Source organism: Populus alba, chromosome 2, assembly GCF_005239225.2.
Source record: "Populus alba chromosome 2, ASM523922v2, whole genome shotgun sequence".
Lineage (NCBI taxonomy): Eukaryota > Viridiplantae > Streptophyta > Magnoliopsida > Malpighiales > Salicaceae > Populus > Populus alba.
Window position 1 is genome coordinate 16,537,485 of NC_133285.1, and position 18,623 is coordinate 16,556,107.

Consider the following 18,623-nt stretch of genomic DNA (forward strand, 5'->3'; position numbering starts at 1 on the left):
TTCAAACAGACCTAGAAAGTATTTATGAATGCAATGCAAATTATGTTTTTTAAAATTTTGATTTTTTTAAAATAAAAAAATTATGTTTTTAAATTATTTTAATGTGTTGATATCAAAAATAATTTTTAAAAAATAAAAAAATATTTTAATATATTTTTAAATAAAAAATATTTTAAACTACCACCCTCAACTATAATCCCAACGAAGTTTCTAATTCAATTGTGGTTGCCATCTTTGTATGGTTTGTCGTAGTAATTGAGCTTGCTAGGTTTGACTTTCAAATGAATGACTTTTATTCTTACCAAAACTCCATCTCCTTCTCAACATCTACGAGAAAGGTGGAAAACACTTTTTTAGCCCCCGCAAGGAAAAGTAGATTAGTGGCTAATCGTCGTGAATGACCCTGTAACTAAACTTATTTACCATGCAACTTGTCATATTAATGGGATAAAAAATACTTATGATCTGAATTATTACGTAAAAACCTAAGAATGACGACGACGACGACTATGATTTTTATTTTTTTATTATTATTTTTTTTTAATTTTATTTTTATATTACATTAATTAATTAAGGATTAAATTTTATAATTTATTTTAAATTATTTTTTATATAATTATTTGGATGTAAAAAAAGGTCTTAATGTTGGATTTGTAATCTATTTTTTTGGTTTTGTTTTTTATGAATAATTGAAAATGAGGGTACCAACATTGGCGCTGAGGCAAAAATAGAAGTTTTTTATTTTTGTAATGTTCATTCATTGTCTTTTAAAAAAAAAAAGCAGGGTAGAGACAGTGAAGCTGGTAGAGCCCCGACCCTTATAAGAAAGTTATTTTTCCAGCCTTTTTCTTATAAATATTTATATTTTTAATTTAAAAAATAAAACAATTAAAATTTTAATCTTTTTTAATTTTATTTTCTAGCTTCGCTTCTTGAAAGAGAGATTCATAGAAAATAGCAAAGAAAAAAGAGTTTTCGAATTCATTCTAGTTTTAAAAAATTAAAATGTTAATTTTTATCTTAATAAATTTCATTTAACAATAAAATTTTAATTGAAAAGTTTTTTAGCAATTATATTGCTAGAAAAAATAAATCAGAGTTTACAGCCCAAATAAATTGTATATTCATGGCTGATTTAGGGGCGCTTTGAGTCGAGAAATTACTTTCTTGATACTCTAATGGTGATTATTTTGAGTTTCAAAAACCCTTAGCTTGAATTTACTTTTTAAATTCATCGCCTGCCATGAAAAAGCCTAATAAAGCTATTGAGATTTTTGTGTGATTTCATTAGTTGCACTGTTTGTAAGAAAACCTTAACGAAGCTTGTTTATTTTGTCATCTCATATCTTTTAACCCACACGTAAATTATATTTTATTTATTAAAAAAAAATTATTTTAATTTTTTAAATTATTATTTAAAATAATATCATTTTATTAAAAATCAATATACTCGAATTATCTCACTGATTTGTGGGTTAATATGTACAATCCACCGCATAATCCTATAGCGTAGTGGTTTTATATTAGAATAAAACAGCAGTAATTAATTTACAAAATAATAATAATAACAACAACAAAAATATCATAATCGTGGATAATTAATTAATTAATTAATCAATCACCTTAATTTCCTCCTAGTAAGCTGCGCTGTCTTTTTTTCGTTCGATTCCTCTCTCCCAATTTATAGATTTGAGACAGACAGAAGAAAATTAAAAAAAAAAAAAAAACACCAAAACCATCAACTCCATTACAGGAGCTTTGGCCTTTGTCTCTCTCTCCTCTCTCTCTCTCTGAATTTCCGAAGGGCATAACAGAGCTGATCAGATCTCATCTCTCCAAGCCTTGATTCCATTTCTCTCCACCGGATCGGACCCAATTCAATCCAATCGGATCTCATCTTCTCTTCTTTTTAAATCCTGTAAGCATCCCCTTTATGCCTCTGTTGGATTTTTTTATTATTATTATCATTCTGCTTCCTTTTTCAAATAATTCTTCGGATCTTATTTTTACTATCCACATTAAATGTTTTTGTTCGATTTGATAATATATAAGTTATTATCTGATGATTTTATTTTTATTTTTTACAAAATAAAATTGTTTCTATTTAAATTCAATTTTCCTTCCGAAAACCTAATCTGTAATTTTTGTTGTTTTGACAGTTTCTTCTTCGTCGATTCGATTTCGGACGGCTGGTAAAGAGTGAAATCGACAGTACTGCCCTTCAACTCGTCCTCCGACAATGAAGAAGGCCTTTGATCAAACTGTCAGGGACATGTAAGTCTGATTCGTAGCTGTCTTTGATTGTATTCACTTGGTTCGGCTCATTTCATGTGCTCTCTACGCCATTAACTTACGTTGTATTTTTTTTTCAATTTTGTTTTTTTACAGTAAGAGAGAGGTTAATAAGAAAGTGCTCAAAGTTCCTTCGATAGAACAGAAGGTAAAATCTGATCTTGCTCTTTTTGAAAATGTGAAAGCTTTAAGTGGGGTCGAGCCGATTCAATTTGATGTTATTATGTGATGTTGTAGTTCGAACTTGTATGTCGATGATAATTATAATGATTTAAAGCTTATTTGTGTGCGAATTGGTTTTTAGATTGCGTTCAAAAGCAATGGCATTTGATGTTATTATGTGAATGCTAACTTAAGTGGCATCGTGACAATTCATTTTGATGTTATTATATGATGTTGTAGTTTGAACATGTATGTTGTTGACGAACTGTTTTTTTATTGCTTATAATGATTTAAAGCTTATTTGTGTGTGAATTGGTTTTTAGATTGCGTTCAAAAGCAATGGCATTTGATTTTGGGAGTTAGTGGAAGAGATTTTATGGAATAAAATTTGTCAATTTTTTTTTGTTTCAGGTTCTTGATGCTACCAGTAATGAGCCTTGGGGTCCGCATGGAACACTTCTTGCAGATATTGCACAGGCATCTAGAAATTAGTGAGCTTGATTGATTTTTCTTGTGGATGCTTTCTGGTGCTTGTTTTCGTATAGAGGAATTCATTTTTAAACATCTCGTGCAGTCATGAATATCAGATGATCATGGCAGTTTTATGGAAACGGCTTAATGATACCGGCAGGAATTGGCGGCATGTCTACAAGGTCTGCTTTTTCTTTGATGGATTTGATTGATGAATGGTGTATGCTTATGCTTCTTCAAAATGTAGATAAGATAATGGTTATATTATTGATTTTTGTGACCTGTTATTAGTTGGATGTGTGCTCTTTAGTTTCTTTATGAATATGTACATTACTAAATGACGTGCGTCATGTATAATGAGCATGTGCAATATTTATTTCAAGAAATGGTACTGTAACAAGAGATGGTACTGTAACAAGAGACTGAAAACTAAGTGTGCTGGGTTTCAGGCGTTGACTGTTTTGGAATATCTGGTTGCTCATGGATCAGAGCGTGTCATAGATGAGATAAGGGAACATTCATATCAAATATCGGTAATTTTCTGTTCCTTAATTCTGCTGGCAATGAGATGTGTGTTTCGTGCTTCTTTGATCACCTGTAATAATATTTTTCTTCTACTATGTTGCAGACATTGTCAGATTTCCAATATATTGATTCCAGTGGAAAGGACCAGGGTAATAATGTCAGGAAGAAATCCCAGAGTCTTGTGGTCCTGGTGAATGATAAAGAAAGGATAATTGAAGTTAGACAGAAGGCTGCTGCTAACAGGGACAAGTAAGTTTTCTCTTGAACCCAGCTGACAGTTATTTGAATACTTTATTTTGATGCATTTTGAATATGCTAATTTTTTTTTAACTGAACTTGATTTATGTCATGGTGGCATCAGAAAATGCTTGATTTTTAAGGATATCTAGTTTGCAAAACAATTTCTATTTCAGAACACAAACATGTGATTGAATAGAAAGATAACCCTTTTCCAGAAGGATTCCCTGATTTTGTATTTTGACATTTACCATTGTATTTTAACTCTTTGTTTGGTAGGTTTCGCACATCTCCTGGTGGAATGTATAGACCTGGCTCTTATTCAAGTACAAGGGGGTATGATGACGATGGTCGCTACAAGGATGAAGATCGAAATGGATATGGTTATGGCAAAGAAAGAGAATACAACTATAGGGATGATGACCGGTATGGTAAATATGGGGATTCGTATGGTCGTGATGCTGATCGTTACGGTGAAGAACGGTATGGCAGAGATGGATATAGGGATGATGACTATCAGGGAAGAAGTCGAAGCGTTGATGGTAATGGGTCAAGAAGCAGGAGCTCTGACAGAGATAGAGATCGGGCTTTTGATGATGATGGTCAATCCTCATCTCGGTAACTGTTCTGAATTCTTTATTACTTTTGATCAATCATAACAGACCTTCAGCAGGACAATCCTTGTCTCGGTGAAATGGTCAATTGTAACTTACCTTTTGAAGTTAGGAAAGAACCATATTGATCTTGGGGTTATGTCTGATTTTTAATCTTTTCATCTTGAATTATTTCACAAGTTAATTTGGCTATTAAATTAAACATGGAGAAAGCAAGTTTATGATAATCAAATGGAGGGTGCTGGTGCTGGGAAAGTCTATATAAAAATAATTTTGGAAAAAAAGTATCCTTTAAAAAAAGAGCAAAATGAAATGGCCCCTACTTGATGCGTGAGAAAGAAGATCCATTGAATTGTACCATGTTAAAGATGTCTGAAAAAGTGAACATGCTTGTCTCTGAACTTCTGTTTTCCCTTACATTTCTTTATTATATGTTGACCTGAAAATCATGGTTGAGCTTTGTCATTTTCTGCAGCGGCAGTGGTGCTAGAGCTGATGATCAGGCTCAGGATGGAAGGTAAATTTCATTTCATGTTTTCTGAATTGCTGCTTTAGTTGTATAAAGGTCGATCAACGATGTAAAACTGAAATGATAATGTCTCACCACTGCCAGGCGGCTTGAGCGAAAACCTTCTGAGCAAAATATTGGTGGTCCTCCCAGCTATGAAGAAACTATAAGTGAATCCCGAAGCCCTGCTCACAGTGAAAGGTATTGATTTTTTTACAATTGATATTTAGTATGATTCTGCTCTTTATCACTTTGACTTTTCTGGTTAATTTTGATCAATTCTTGATGAAAGGAATGGGGAAACTTTAGCAGCACCTGCTCCTGGAGCTTCTCCACCTCCAAGCAATCCTGGACAAGCAAACACTTTTGATGTGAGGTCTCCATCTCCTGCAGACCGGGAAATTGAGGTGGCTGATGAATTTGATCCACGTGGTCCTGTTTCAGGTGCACTAATTCGTGTATTTCTGCTTGTATGCTAATGTCAATGCTCTTGTGTTGTACTGTATTGCACAGTCGTTTGCTTGCATCTGAAATCTTGCTGCATATGTTGAGACCGAGTTGCCTAATAAGGGGGGTGCTGGCTGGGATGTTAATCCATGTTGGACTTAAGTTTGCAAGGTGGTCTTTGAACTAAGCAAAGTGACTATCAAAATGAGTGTGATGCTCGTTTATTTGCTGATGTTAAGAGTTGTATTGCATGTGAGATGAAAAAAATAAGTGCTCAGGCTATTCTCTGAAGTGTCTGTTTGTCTATTTGTGGGGGTGCATATGTTCTTAATGGTGAGGTGTTTGTGTCCACATGTTCAGTGTCTGCATGAACTTGAGTTCCAAGTAGAACCAAAATTATCGCTGGAGCTCAGTTCCCTTAAATGCTTTGGTTCTATGAAAATATGGCATGTTAGACCCATCATGACACAACACTTTCCTGTGTGTGGCACTCATGTGGACAACTGCAGAATTCAGCTTCGTTTACTAAAATATCTAAGCAATTATTGCATTGCACTGCATGATGATCCGTAAAAAAAAGCCTACGAGGATCCCTTCATGTGATGTATCACCATGGTTGGTGATAGGGTGGAATTTGATGTATTTGTGGGGGAAAAAGGAAATTTTATGAGGCACTTAGATTGGCCTTTTTGGTACTGCTGCAGCTTTTGCAATAAACATCAACATCCATCATTATTGGAAATTGATGCTTTTCATTTTTCTCATGACAGCTTCCCCCGCAGCAACATCTGTTCCAACTGCCTCTGCTTTCCCTACCACCTCAAACAATGCTGAAATGGATTTACTCGGCTCTTTATCGGATGTTTTTGCTCCAAATCCATTGGCCATTGTGCCAGTCACTTCTGCAACATCATCCTCTGAAGCTGATGCCCAGGCAAGCTTTTCAGGATCCACTTTTGCTGCAACACAATCAGCCTCTAATGTTATGAACCAGGTGAGCATAATTTTGTGGTTGAGGATTGGAGTCTCTAAATTTTTTTCTTGTAAACCAAAAATTCCATATTTCTTGAGTTGATCATTTATACAAGTTTTAAAAATTTGTTGTGGTTAAGGAGCACCAGACAACACACCCCAACCCCCCCCACCCCCCAATTCCATCATGCATTTAAGAAATTCCTTCAGATGAAAAAAGGATTTCAACAAAAGCTCTTATTCTACAAGCACGAAAGGTAGCTTTTCAGATTTCACATCCAATTGAATCGTGAATTTGGGAACTATGCTAATCTCTTTTTATTATTAGAAAACCTAGTCTGTTTTTTGTTTTTTTTTTAAAAATTAGTATGAGTTTTTCCTGTAAAACAAAAAGTCAAATGTATTCAAGCTGTTTTTCTGGAAAGTATCAATAAGTGAGACCTATGCTTCAAGTTGTTTCATGCCATAGATAAACCTCTGAGCAATTTGTAAATGGAAGCAATCTCTTCCTTTATCCATAGATAAAACTTTTTGAAGAAACCCTCACCTAATATGTGGTTTTTATCTCTTAATTAAAATCTTTAGTATCAAGATTTAGGTGATGCAGCATAGCAATTGTGATATAAAATGACATTTCCTTGATGCAGGCTTTCGAAGATCCATTTGGTGATAATCCTTTTAAAGCTACTCCTACAGACAATTTCTCAGCCCAACAGCCAACTGCTTCTGCTGCCCCTTTCCAGCCTACCATGAATCAAAATGCTGAAATCCCCAATGCAGCTGCACCACCGAATGGTGATGCTTTCTCTGGCATGGCTTATTCAGCACCCAATGTTCAACCTCCTTCAACAAACACACACTTTTTTCCTCAAGAAATGTCAAGTTCTCATCCAGAAACTGATATTCTGGCAGACATTCTCCCATCATCTGCTCCTTCTGCTGCAGCCTCACAGGCAGGTTTTTCATTTCCTTCTGGCCAACCTCCACAGTCAGGGGCTAGCATGTACGGGAACTTCAATTCACCAGCAGGGAATATGGTACCGCCAGCAGTTCCACACGTGGCTCCTCAGACCCAACAATTAAGCAGTGCAAACTTCCTTCCACAGGGAGGATTCCCGGCTGCTAACCCTTCCAACATGGCTCTACAACCTCCATCTGGACCAGTGGCACATTTTAACAATGGAAACTTTCCACAACAAGGTTCTGCAGCTCCAGCTGTCTCTCAATTTTCTCACCATACACTGACTGGATCAACCCCACAATTTAACAGTGGAAACTTCCTCCCACAACATGGCTCTGCAGTCCCAGTTTCTTCACAATTTACTTACCAAACTCCAACTGCTTCATCTCCTCAACAGAAAGATGTCCTGGGTAATTTGTTTTCTCAAGGATCGAACTCTTCCATGTCATCTCAGACAACTCTTACATCTTCAACAGGGTCGCTTGCTATAGTTCCTCAACCATCCAAAGACAAATTTGAGACAAAGTCAACAGTGTGGGCAGATACTCTGAGTAGAGGGCTGGTCAATTTGAATATTTCTGGACGTGAGTATATTCAATACTTAAAAGTTATCCAAATTTGTTAAATGGTATTATGGTTGTGAAATCCTAATTTATTTCATATAGGAGTACACTTGGTTTTTACTTTCTTTTTTTGTCATATGCAGCTAAAACCAATCCATTGGCTGACATTGGAGTTGATTTTGATGCCCTTAATCGTAAGGAAAAGAGAATGGAAAAACAGCCCATGACTCCAGTTACATCTACTGTCACCATGGGCAAAGCTATGGGGTCTGGTACTGGGATGGGCCGAGCTGGTGCAGGTGTTCTCAGCCCACCTCCAAACCCTATGATTGGTTCTGGTATGGGAATGGGTGCGGGTGTGGGTGTGAATATGGGCATTGGTATGGGTGGTCGTCCTGGTTCAGGCATTGGCATGGGAGGTTATGGAGGAGGGCACCATCCCATGGGTGTGGGTGTGGGGATGATGAACATGGGAATGATGCCAGGTGGCCAGATGCCTACTGGATCAGCCATGCCTGGTGGCTATAACCCCATGATGGGTTCTGGTGGTTACACTCCCCAACAACATTATGGCGGCGGATATCGATGAGATGGATCAACTGGACTGAAGGGCAACGAATACCTGTTGATTTTTGGAGGTAAAAGGGGATGGCATTGCTAACCCCAAGTGCTACCATTGCCATGCTCGGTCTTTCCCGTCCCATGGGGTCTCTTAAAGATGTATTTGTCTTGAAGATGTATTTTTGTTTGATAGTCATAATATTCCGATACAAATCTTGATGTGATTATGTGTATTTTATGTCTCGCCATTGGTTGCATTATCATTCATTTTGAGCCAGAATATATTGATTAGTTGCGTCGCTGACTCGGCTGTTGTGAATTTGTAATACGGTGAAGATAATCTTTCTCAGGCTGTCTTCACCCCCCCTCTCCTCTCACGGAGCATATATATTTTTTTTTGTAACTCATCAGGGATTTTATACTATGCTTGGTTACCGAATGATCAATAAATCTCAGAATTCAATTTTTTTTTTTTTTTTTGGTAATGATTGTGGTGTAAATGTCTAAATTATTGATGCAGGGGGAAGAGAGGTGGAGTAAGGAGGATAGTGTCATCGTCTGGTGATTTGAATCTGTTGAGATATCATCTTGTGAACTGTTCACTACTTTAGACTATGGATTATATTTCAGTTCAGAGGCCTGGAGTGGCATAAAACTATCGAAGTAGATTGGCCTGTTGCTGCATAGCACACATACACTTATTGTGTAATTTTTTTGCTTGGGAGATAAATAAAAGTTGAGAGTTATTCGTGTATTCTTGGTGTGCTTTGTTTACGACAAGGTTGTGAGAAATTTTTTAGATGAGCGAAACATATACTAGTAAAAAAACACAAGTAAAAAGATAAGGTAAGGTTTAGTCTAATTGGGACCAGACTGCCTTATTAGGTTGGATTTTGGTGTGAAAAATGTAGGATGAATTCTTGCATGGTGGATGCAATTATCTCAAGTAATATACCATCGACAAGTGCAAGTGAATTGCTGAGTGCAAAATCCAAGGCAGTCAGGCAAGCTAGTTCGATTGATCTGGTGTCTGTTCAGCACTTCAGACTAGGACTGTGGGCTATTACTACTATACAAGAATGCAGAAACACAACAAGGCTGAGAGAGGATCAGCTTACAGGCTTGATGCTTAGAGATGTTATAACATGGGTAGTTGGAGATAGTTTTTGGCAGTTACTGTTCTTTTGACAACCGCCTAGATTTGATTAGATCTGTCTGGGAGCAGTTTTCTATGTAATTTTTGTGTTCTTTTGTAGCATGAGAGGAGAACAGGGCATGATATCGAAAAATACAACCAATAATGTGAGGAATATCGCTATAACATAGTTATATTGCTATAATTAATTCATATAACATGGGTCAATCTATCTTTCTAGAACCTTTACCAAAATAACGTTGTTATTTTCAACCCTTGGATTCATAGTTTTTGTTTTAAAAAAACATAGCTTGGATTGATTCTTTGATCTGTAGTTTTTTAAGTGTTTGGAAATAAATTTCAACATGTTTTTTTTTTCTTTTTTCTGGTTAAAAACTTTTGATTTTTTTTTTAATTTTTAAATTATTTTGATGTATTGATATAAAAATATTAAAAATAAAAAAAATATTATTTTTACATTTTTTTCAAGTAAAAATAATTAAAAAACAACTATCATCACTCTCAAACACCTTCAGTCTCTTCATTCAATAGTGTAATAAGAGATAATTAAAATAACATTTTTATCTTAATTATAATTTTAAAAAAATTTAAAATATTTTGTTAATCAACATACACTACAGTTTTAATCAACATACACTATAACTATAATTTTATATAAGATCACATTGTTTTATTAATCAACAAACTATATTTTTTATATTTTTAAATTATTTTGATTTGTTGGTATTAAAAAATTAAAAATAAAAAAATATAATATTTTTATTTTTTTTCAAACAAAAATCATTTTAAAAAACAGCTATCATCACTCTTAAACATCTATATCACTCTTAAATACCCTTTAAGACTTGCAGCTATTAAGTCTTCAGTCTCCTAAAAGTTCGTTCAGTAATGTACAAGTTCATTCAGTAGTGTGTTTAGTAGTGTAATAAGAGGTAATTAAAACTACAATTTTGCCTTAATCCTAATTTTAAGAATTTTAAAAATATTTTGTTAATCAACATTAAGATCACATTGTTTTATTAATCAACAGACTATAATTTTTGTACAAGATCTCGCTAAAACGCTCTTGAAACCTTGGTTATAAAAAATCGACAACATATAACTTTTTTTAAACCTATATTTTTTAATTTATAATTATAAAAACTATCACAAATACACACTACTACGTATAATCACAAGGAAATCCCCTAAATTCTTAATGCGAATATTGTTACGATCATCAATGCTAACAGAATAATTCTATGATTAGCATCTCAAAAAATTAGCATGGCTATAAAAGATGAAAACAGCAGCATGTGGATGGAAGTTATTGAAAACGAATCTCAATAAGAAGCAATTGAAACCTAAAAAGCAGCAAAATGAGGAACAATATTATAACTTTAAAAATAAAAATTGGAGGTACAAAATATTGGGGCCAAAACACCTCAAAACGCCCCTGACCTTTCCAGATTGGTTGTCACTTCACTTTAATTAGCAGTTTCAACATGCTTCACAAATGATTGGATACTCATTGCAGTTTTGTCTCCCTTCTGATAAACTATAGGGGCATCGCAACCACCTCCCTGAGAACTTTTTGCAGTACCTCAATCTTTACGATTTATCATGTGTCTGTGTTTTCAGTCCAAACCCTACATAAAATCATCTTGAGCAAACCTGCATTCTGTTTCTTGGTATTTATCTTGAGGCACGTAGGGCTTCTCTGCAAAATGGAGAACTAGGCTCAGGACGAAAAAAACAAGCGATATTAAATCTGTCTCGAAGAATGGCAAGAGTTATGTTTATCTGCAGCTAAAGATACCTTCTCTATTCAACTTGTGAAAAATTATTCTAGAAATACTTGAATCCTGTCACCAACGGTATCATTAAAATCTAACAAGAGCTTGCCTCCTACTTCCTCAGCTGCATCATCCAAGAGTCCTTTAATGTTCACACCTCCCAAAGCTGTGTACCAAAAATGCACGCACCAATTTAACCTTTTCACAACCTTCAAATCTATATAGCAATTTTTATTAGTTTATTGAATGCAGAAAGTACCTGGAACTATATTTGTGATCCCCTCCAAGAACCCAGCCTGCAAAGAATACAAAGAAAAAGAGAATGGATTGTTTAATCACTCCTTTCCACTTCTTGCACCAATTATTGACTTATGCAAGAAGGATCATTAAATGAGAGGCAGGATATATAAGAAATGCAGTAATTGATTAAAGCGACATTTTTTCAGGCATTAACACAATGCATCATATTATTTTACATGCAATCCCACAAGTTCCTTAAGCATGAACAAATGAAAGGAGATTTCAGCATGGTAGGTAGTTGGCCATAAATTTACTATATGTGAATGACTTGCAGTTTCTTTTTGCATATTAAGTATTTATTTAAGTGATAAGGAAGAGCGTCATCCATAAGTTGTCAAAGATTGGGACAAAGATGATATCAGTAATGGTTTCAGTCAAATGGAATGATGGAAACAAATGCATAGGAAGAGAAAAGGAAAGAACTAAAACATTTTATGATATCTTTGAATCATATGTGAAGCAATAAATGATGGTCAAGTACATTGGTGAAATGGTGAAGTGTGCTGGATATAAAACTCAACTAAGTCTCCAGTGCAAACTAGCAGGGTTGGCAACATACATCATTTCAGTAAAACACTAGCAATGCATTTCTTTTAATAGGAAAAACAATCTCACCAGGTAGGTTCATTTACTGAAGAAGCAGTGCATTTTAGTCCACAGGGTTTCAAGCATTGGCATCCGCAGGGAATGACCAATATAATCCATCATGAAATGCAGTGGTAACTTAAAAATCCATCATGTGATTCTCTAAGTAACAGTAGAATTCATATTTAAACCATGAAATACTTGACAATTTTAAAAATCTAAGATGGCAATGCTTTATGATCAGGTTTTATAAGCTGGGGTATGCACTTAGTGGTGTGATTAGTTCTGATGGAGCACAGTTAGATGTTAGCTACATTAGAAGAGGAGGACTTACTGGAATCCTAACATCAAGTTTTTCGAATCCATCTCTTCCAGTTATTTTGACTCTCAATGTTCGAGACCAGATCCCAGAAAAAGGACCTCTTGAATTATCTGCACCATAGCCACCGTATACTTCTGGAGTGATCACTTCAACAACAGGATCTTGAGGACTCTGACTTCTTTGCTCTGTATCATCTGGGGTCCTCCGTTGTATGCCATAAACATTACTGCTTGCTGATGAATGAATAACATATTTTATTAAGAGTTAGAAACAGGGAAGTAGCAATTGTGTAACTTGGATTCTTACAGGAAAGTTGGTGAACAAGAAAAATCAACAAGCACATATTAAAGCTTGATTTAGAAACAACCAAGACAACAGCATACATTCAAAAGTTTCAAAACAAGGTCTTCGGGAACAATCCAAGCAAAGTACCAAACCAACAAACTGTACTATAAGCAAAAATAGCTTAGGAGCACGGTTGAACAACTAGCTGCAGTTGATCGCCTTAAACTAGAAAAGACAATTTAGTTCAGTTTTAGTTTCAACCCCTAACTGTCTCCACATCAGCCTGTTAGGTCATTTGTTGCGGTTCCAAACAGTCCCATTTGCATTTGCTTCTTCTTCTGGGATTACACTTGAGAGGTGATATTAGGGCGCACATAGTTCTTAGGTAGGCTAAACAAGTATATAGGCCTCTCCTAGTAGTGGATTAATCATTTGGGTTGGAAACTCTTATCAAACAGACAATTGTATTCACAAATAACTTATCCAAGCAGACAATTGTGTTCCCAAATAATCAATTAGTTAAGTTATTAAAAGACAGGAAAGGCCAGAGAGCAAAACTGTACCTTGTAATTTTTGGATATTTGCATTCCCAATGGGTTTATTTTTCAGCATTCAAGAATCAATTAGCAGAAGCCTTTTTTATGTGGGTGATGTGACAAAAAAATATATAGATCCACCTAAAAGCATTCCAAATGTTTCATGCCTCCTCATCATGCAACCAATGGTATTAAGGCCCTTGCAAATGGAGCAAATCACATGATGCTTAAAACGAAAAAAATATTGTGACTAGAATGCAAATGACCAAAATCACATGGTCCATTTTTGCATTTTCTCCAAGAGAAAGAAAAGTGTAAGTAACAAGGTTTAATGGTCAGAACCAAAGTTGCCCAATCTCTTGAATCGGTAACATAGTAAACAATATAAACACAAATGGGAATCTCAAGGTGTTACGTTCAAATCTCACTCACCTCTCTGCCTAGACATTTGACTGCTGCTAATTGCATACTGCTTCTCTTCTTCATAGTAAGTGTTGAAACCTAAGATATCCTTCATTTCTTCAAAAGATGGCATGCTGCCAGGAGGAGGGATACGACCTCCTTTGATGGCAGCTAGTGAATCCTGCATTGAGTGACAGGAGTTACTTTAACAACCCTCTCATCAAGGAAAACTCTTGAAAAAGCACACTGCCAAAAGTGGCAGGGTTTATTTTTTGAAGATGATTTTGATCCGCAATTTGCCAAAAGCAAATTGCTCGTGGATTTTCTGGTCATAGAAGTATTTAATTGATGCATTACTTTCATAAAAGGTTAAAAGCATGAAAAGATATATGTTAATGGTTGGGAAATTCCTAAACTTCATGTATTTAACCCACGCCATACTGTTTGGAAAAGTTATTCAACTTGAGTAAGAATGTTAAACAAGTTTTTAACACCATATGTACATGAATTTCTTATAAGGTGAAGACATCTGACCTGCATAGCTCTTATAGATACCCCGATCAAGGAAAGAGGGTAGGCCACAAGTTTATATCCAACCTCCTCTAGTTCAAAAGGAGTGAGTATTGGTGTTTTTCCTCCTCCTTCAAGCATGTTGGCCTACATAGAAACAATAAATTTTTGGTTTATAAAGTAATTTGTTAGGAAAAACTCTTTTAAATGCATTATATAATATCCTCGTTATTCCAGTGAAGTTTAGAATCATGAATACCATAGCAACTACAAGAAATTCAAAAATTAGGAGCGAAGAAAATAATCAACCATTAATTAAGAATTCATGCACAAGATTCCTTTAGAGATTAGAAAGACTGTTAGAAACAGTACTATGAATACAAATCCCTCCCTCCCTCCCTCTGGCACACCAACAATTTTATTATGTTCCAATTCACCATTCTGGAGAGATGTGTGTGCCCTTCAATGACTCCAATTCTTGTAGTGATTAATAAAAAATTGGAAACACACCATCTTCCTTCATACACTTACCCTTCTTTCTTCTCTTCCTAAACTCAGCCCTATTTCTCTCACCAGCCCCAAAATCACAGCTGATCCAATAATGACAGTGATCAAAATCGAAGTTAGACACATAATTACTCACAATCCCCTTTCTGAGCACTTTAACATGTAACACATCTTGATAAGTGCTATCAAAGCTCAAATATCTCAAATTCAAAAAAAAAAGGACCAAATTAATAGGCATATCTGCTGATTTTTGCAATACTAGATGACATATGTAAGGCTTTATTAAGCTATTAATACCCAACTTTCCACAAATTCTCCAAATCATTTGGTTTCTTATAAGGAGGAATCTGATCCTGGGGCAGTGATATTTTAACCATCAATCTTTTTGAGCGAACTACAACCAAAACCATAAAACCCAATAAACCTCTACAATCAATACCCAGTCAATTAACATCAAGACCCAAATCCACCATGTTTTTGCAGGCAATATCCTACATAAAGTACTCAAAAATATAACCAAACTGCAAATCAGAGTAAAAGAGATTGTTGGTAGTGTATAGAGGTAGAATAGTGATAATAATAATATAAAAAAGGGGTTTTGGAGATGGAGGGTTGCGTTACTGGTGCTAATAAGTGGTCACATGCATTCCATATGATATTTAACTTGTATTCACAGACAGAACCTTAAATCAAACGGGGCATTACTATAGGGAGTTTTGCTACCTTAGACATTACACTTAAAAAGGTCACAAGCACACCTAATGACCACAAGCTTTTAGAGATACCTTGCATTGTAAGATTCAGGGCTAGAACTGGAAACTTCATTGCAACTAGAAACTTAAATTTTGGTACAGAATCTAGAAACCAAGGCTAATTTTGCCTGTGGTGCCTTTAGCTGAATGGACCTCTGAATTAGTTTGCAGCCCTAATATCCTGAAGCTCGCCATTCCACCATAATCCTCGAGTTAATTCTATGATATTTTAATTCATTAATATTGGGACTAGACCATGGATGCTAAAGCTGAAAATATGATCTAATGTGAGGCAGATTGCAAGCAGTGCTGACGCCACTACAGAAAAAAAAATATTTTGAATCCTCCTTTTGATTTCTAGAGTCACAACTCATCCATATACATATACTAATTCCACCTAAGAACTGTTGATTTTTCTTTGGGTAAATAACTTCAAAAGAAGACATTTAATAATAGAACAACAAAAATGATTCATTAAACTTGAGATGCATGTCATATTTGTGTTATATCAGGGAAAACAAACTTTACCATTTTTGGAACTAAGGGAGAGATTTCACAGAAAGACTTCATCTCTTCTCTTGAAGCTAGTGCATCGATGAAAAGGACATCTGCTCCGGCATCAGCAAAGGCTCTTGACCTCCAAAGAGATTCATCCAAAGACACTGCTTGACGAGAATCAGTTCGTGCCACAATAACAATATCTGATCCAGTCTCTTCCCGTGCATCGACAGCTGCTTTTATCCGCATTATGGCTTCCTCCCGAGACACCACTTTCCTGCCACGCGTATGGCCACAAGCTTTTGGAGACACCTTGCATTATCAGATTTATAAGCAAAAGAAATCTAAACTGCAGCAATTTGCAGCTTGACTAATGATAGGACACATCAGAGTTAAGAAATTTAGGATTAAGATTTAAGCTGCAATTTTAATAGAAGGGAAACAAGAGTCACAAGACACCAAAAGGTGTTACTCGGATCTTCAAATTCCTAGTGATATCCTGCTTCATAAGACATACAAACTAATGCTTACTCCAAACTGGACATCTCAGTTTTTTGTGACTCACAAGATTCAGATTTTATGCCAAAATTGATCTTTGGTTTCCTTGTCATATTGTATGATACGATTCTATTGCTAGTTTTCTGTATTTTTAAAAAGAGATATCATCTTCATTACAATAATAGTCCACAATTAAATTATTGTTAGATTAAAACAAAGATAGATCTTTGAAGCTAGAGCTAAAACTTATCCTACTTTACAAAAACAACAACTGAGCTTCAATACTAAACTAGTTGGGTGGAAATCCATCTACTTTCTTCTTTGGGAAATTAGTTAAGGCTATCTAAATGCCCAATTTGTCCATGGCAACCTAAAGCAAAAAATTGCAGATCCTAAATCATGAAGGTTAGATGGTTTTGGATTGTAAACCAGTACCTGGTTTAGGCACCCTTACTTGAACCCAAATCACACGAACCATAAGCACAAGAAAAGTCTAGAAACTCCTCTGATAGAGTTACATTGTTCTCCCAAATACTTTATCTCTTCCCCAGACCAACTCCTGAATCATTGACCATGTGTGGCATGCTAAGTAACAATCCACCATTAAGGCAACAAGGAGAACGAGTGCTGGTTACTCTCCTAGACAAGAATCAAGACAGGAATCTATCTTATCCACTAAGAAGAAACTATCCACGTCCAATTAATTAAAAACTGTACTGAAATGGCTAGTTGGTCCAGGGTAGCCGTGAACTGGAGAAATTATTGCATGATCGCTAGAACCACTCTAAAACAGCAATGGTCCCACATTCATCCAAGAAGCGGCAGTCCCACATAAATCATGTAAGTGAGCTAATGGTGAGCTAGGTTCACCTAATAATTTCTCGACAAACCAGCTGGAGCACCAGTCTGGTTCATACTATTGGTTAACTTGAAGTGCTAAGCAGCCAATCCAGTACAGTACAGGGTTGAGAAAACAGCCCATTCTTCTTCCGGAACAAAAAAAAATAAAGTCTTGTTTCATTGAAAAATAACACAAACCTGATCTTCAAGGATGATCCCGGCGAAGCCAGCTCTAATATAACCCTTGACAGTTCTTTTAACATTCATGGGATTCCCATATCCATTATCGGCATCTCCAATGACAGGAATGGATACAGCTTGAGTAATTTGTTGGCCTTGATCCACCATTTCTCCATAGGAAATAAATCCAGTATCAGGCAACCCCAATTTAGCTGCCGATATCGAAAATCCTACAGAAACAAACAATCAAACAAAACTCACAACCTATTTTTGTTTCTAAGAAAAGCATAGGACATAGTACATAGGAAGAAACAAAGTACATACCACTGGTGAAACAATAATCAAAACCAGCTCGCTGGACAAGCAGAGCACTTAAAGCATCAAAACAAGCAGGGCCCTGGTGAACCCCAGGAGAGTCAAGGATGAGACGCAACTTCTTTGCCGCGGAGTTATTTTTCTCAGCGGAGGCGGAGCACGTAACCATTTTGGGGCTGCTTTGAGCCACCCCATTTCTTCTACTACGGTAGAATTTGTGGTGAATATTGAAAAGAGAGAGTTGGGATTTGGGATTTGAAAAGGGAAGAACAAGTGATGCTGGTGGGTGAGTTTGAGCTTTGGTTTTGGAGGAAACCACGAGAGGGACTGCAGCAGCTCTGCTACCACAGTCTCTACTGCTAATTACTGGACCCATCATCTTGTTGGATTGCTTTGCTGCTGCTCTGCTTCCTGCTTGGCTTGCTGGCGCTTCTCCTCCTCCTGTAGAAAAAAGAATCTATTTCTCTTCGATCATTCATTTTTTTTATTTGAGACAAAGGCAAGCCCCCCAAATTTTTGTCATTTAGTCCTTAAATTTTGATCATTTTATAGTCTTATATCTTTCCTATAAATAAATTAAAATAATATTTGGTAAACCGTAAACCTACTTGGTCTCTCTTTCATTTCTGAAACTTATATGAGTCATTGCATTAATTATTTTTTTATTAAAATAACATTATTTTGTTTTTTTTATTATTTTTATAAACTTTTTATTTTTTATGCTGCTGGATTGAAAAAAATTTCTCATCCCAATAATAATAATAATAATAATATATTATTTATTTGATATCATTAACAGATATCAATTATTTTTTCAATCTTTTATATATAAATATATTCAACGTTTAC

The 18,623-nt window shown here is 35.5% G+C and overlaps 2 protein-coding genes across 2 annotated transcripts; one reads left to right on the forward strand and one right to left on the reverse strand.

Moving 5' to 3' along the window:
• Positions 1 to 1,693: 1,693 nt before the first annotated feature.
• Positions 1,694 to 8,788, forward strand: LOC118042668 (clathrin interactor EPSIN 2). The gene is made up of 14 exons (XM_035050374.2): positions 1,694 to 1,918; positions 2,160 to 2,274; positions 2,389 to 2,440; positions 2,866 to 2,945; positions 3,029 to 3,107; positions 3,375 to 3,458; positions 3,554 to 3,699; positions 3,967 to 4,305; positions 4,777 to 4,818; positions 4,915 to 5,010; positions 5,102 to 5,253; positions 6,027 to 6,250; positions 6,876 to 7,773; positions 7,896 to 8,788. Exons 2-14 carry the CDS (start codon positions 2,240 to 2,242, stop codon positions 8,339 to 8,341), a joined length of 2,673 nt encoding a protein of 890 aa, XP_034906265.1. The 5' UTR covers positions 1,694 to 1,918; positions 2,160 to 2,239; the 3' UTR covers positions 8,342 to 8,788.
• Positions 8,789 to 10,818: 2,030 nt separating this feature from the next.
• Positions 10,819 to 18,282, reverse strand: LOC118042669 (uncharacterized). Its single transcript, XM_035050375.2, has 9 exons — positions 17,784 to 18,282; positions 17,478 to 17,689; positions 15,972 to 16,253; positions 14,209 to 14,331; positions 13,705 to 13,855; positions 12,464 to 12,684; positions 11,504 to 11,540; positions 11,268 to 11,410; positions 10,819 to 11,168 (listed from the first exon to the last, which is right to left on the reverse strand). The coding sequence occupies exons 1-8, from the start codon at positions 18,151 to 18,153 to the stop codon at positions 11,292 to 11,294; spliced, it is 1,515 nt and encodes a 504-aa protein (XP_034906266.1). The 5' UTR covers positions 18,154 to 18,282; the 3' UTR covers positions 10,819 to 11,168; positions 11,268 to 11,291.
• Positions 18,283 to 18,623: the final 341 nt, after the last annotated feature.

Coding starts and splice junctions, on each gene's coding strand:
- LOC118042668 (XM_035050374.2), top strand. CDS start 2,240: ATGAAGAAGGCCTTTGATCAAACTGTCAGGGACAT. Junction 3,108..3,374: donor ATTGGCGGCATGTCTACAAG/GTCTGCTTTTTC, acceptor GCTGGGTTTCAG/GCGTTGACTGTTTTGGAATA. Junction 7,774..7,895: donor CAATTTGAATATTTCTGGAC/GTGAGTATATTC, acceptor TGTCATATGCAG/CTAAAACCAATCCATTGGCT.
- LOC118042669 (XM_035050375.2), bottom strand. CDS start 18,153: ATGATGGGTCCAGTAATTAGCAGTAGAGACTGTGGTAGCAGAGCTGCT. Junction 14,332..15,971: donor CTCCCTTAGTTCCAAAAATG/GTAAAGTTTGTT, acceptor GTTTCTATGTAG/GCCAACATGCTTGAAGGAGG. Junction 11,541..12,463: donor AACTTGATGTTAGGATTCCA/GTAAGTCCTCCT, acceptor TATTCTTTGCAG/GCTGGGTTCTTGGAGGGGAT.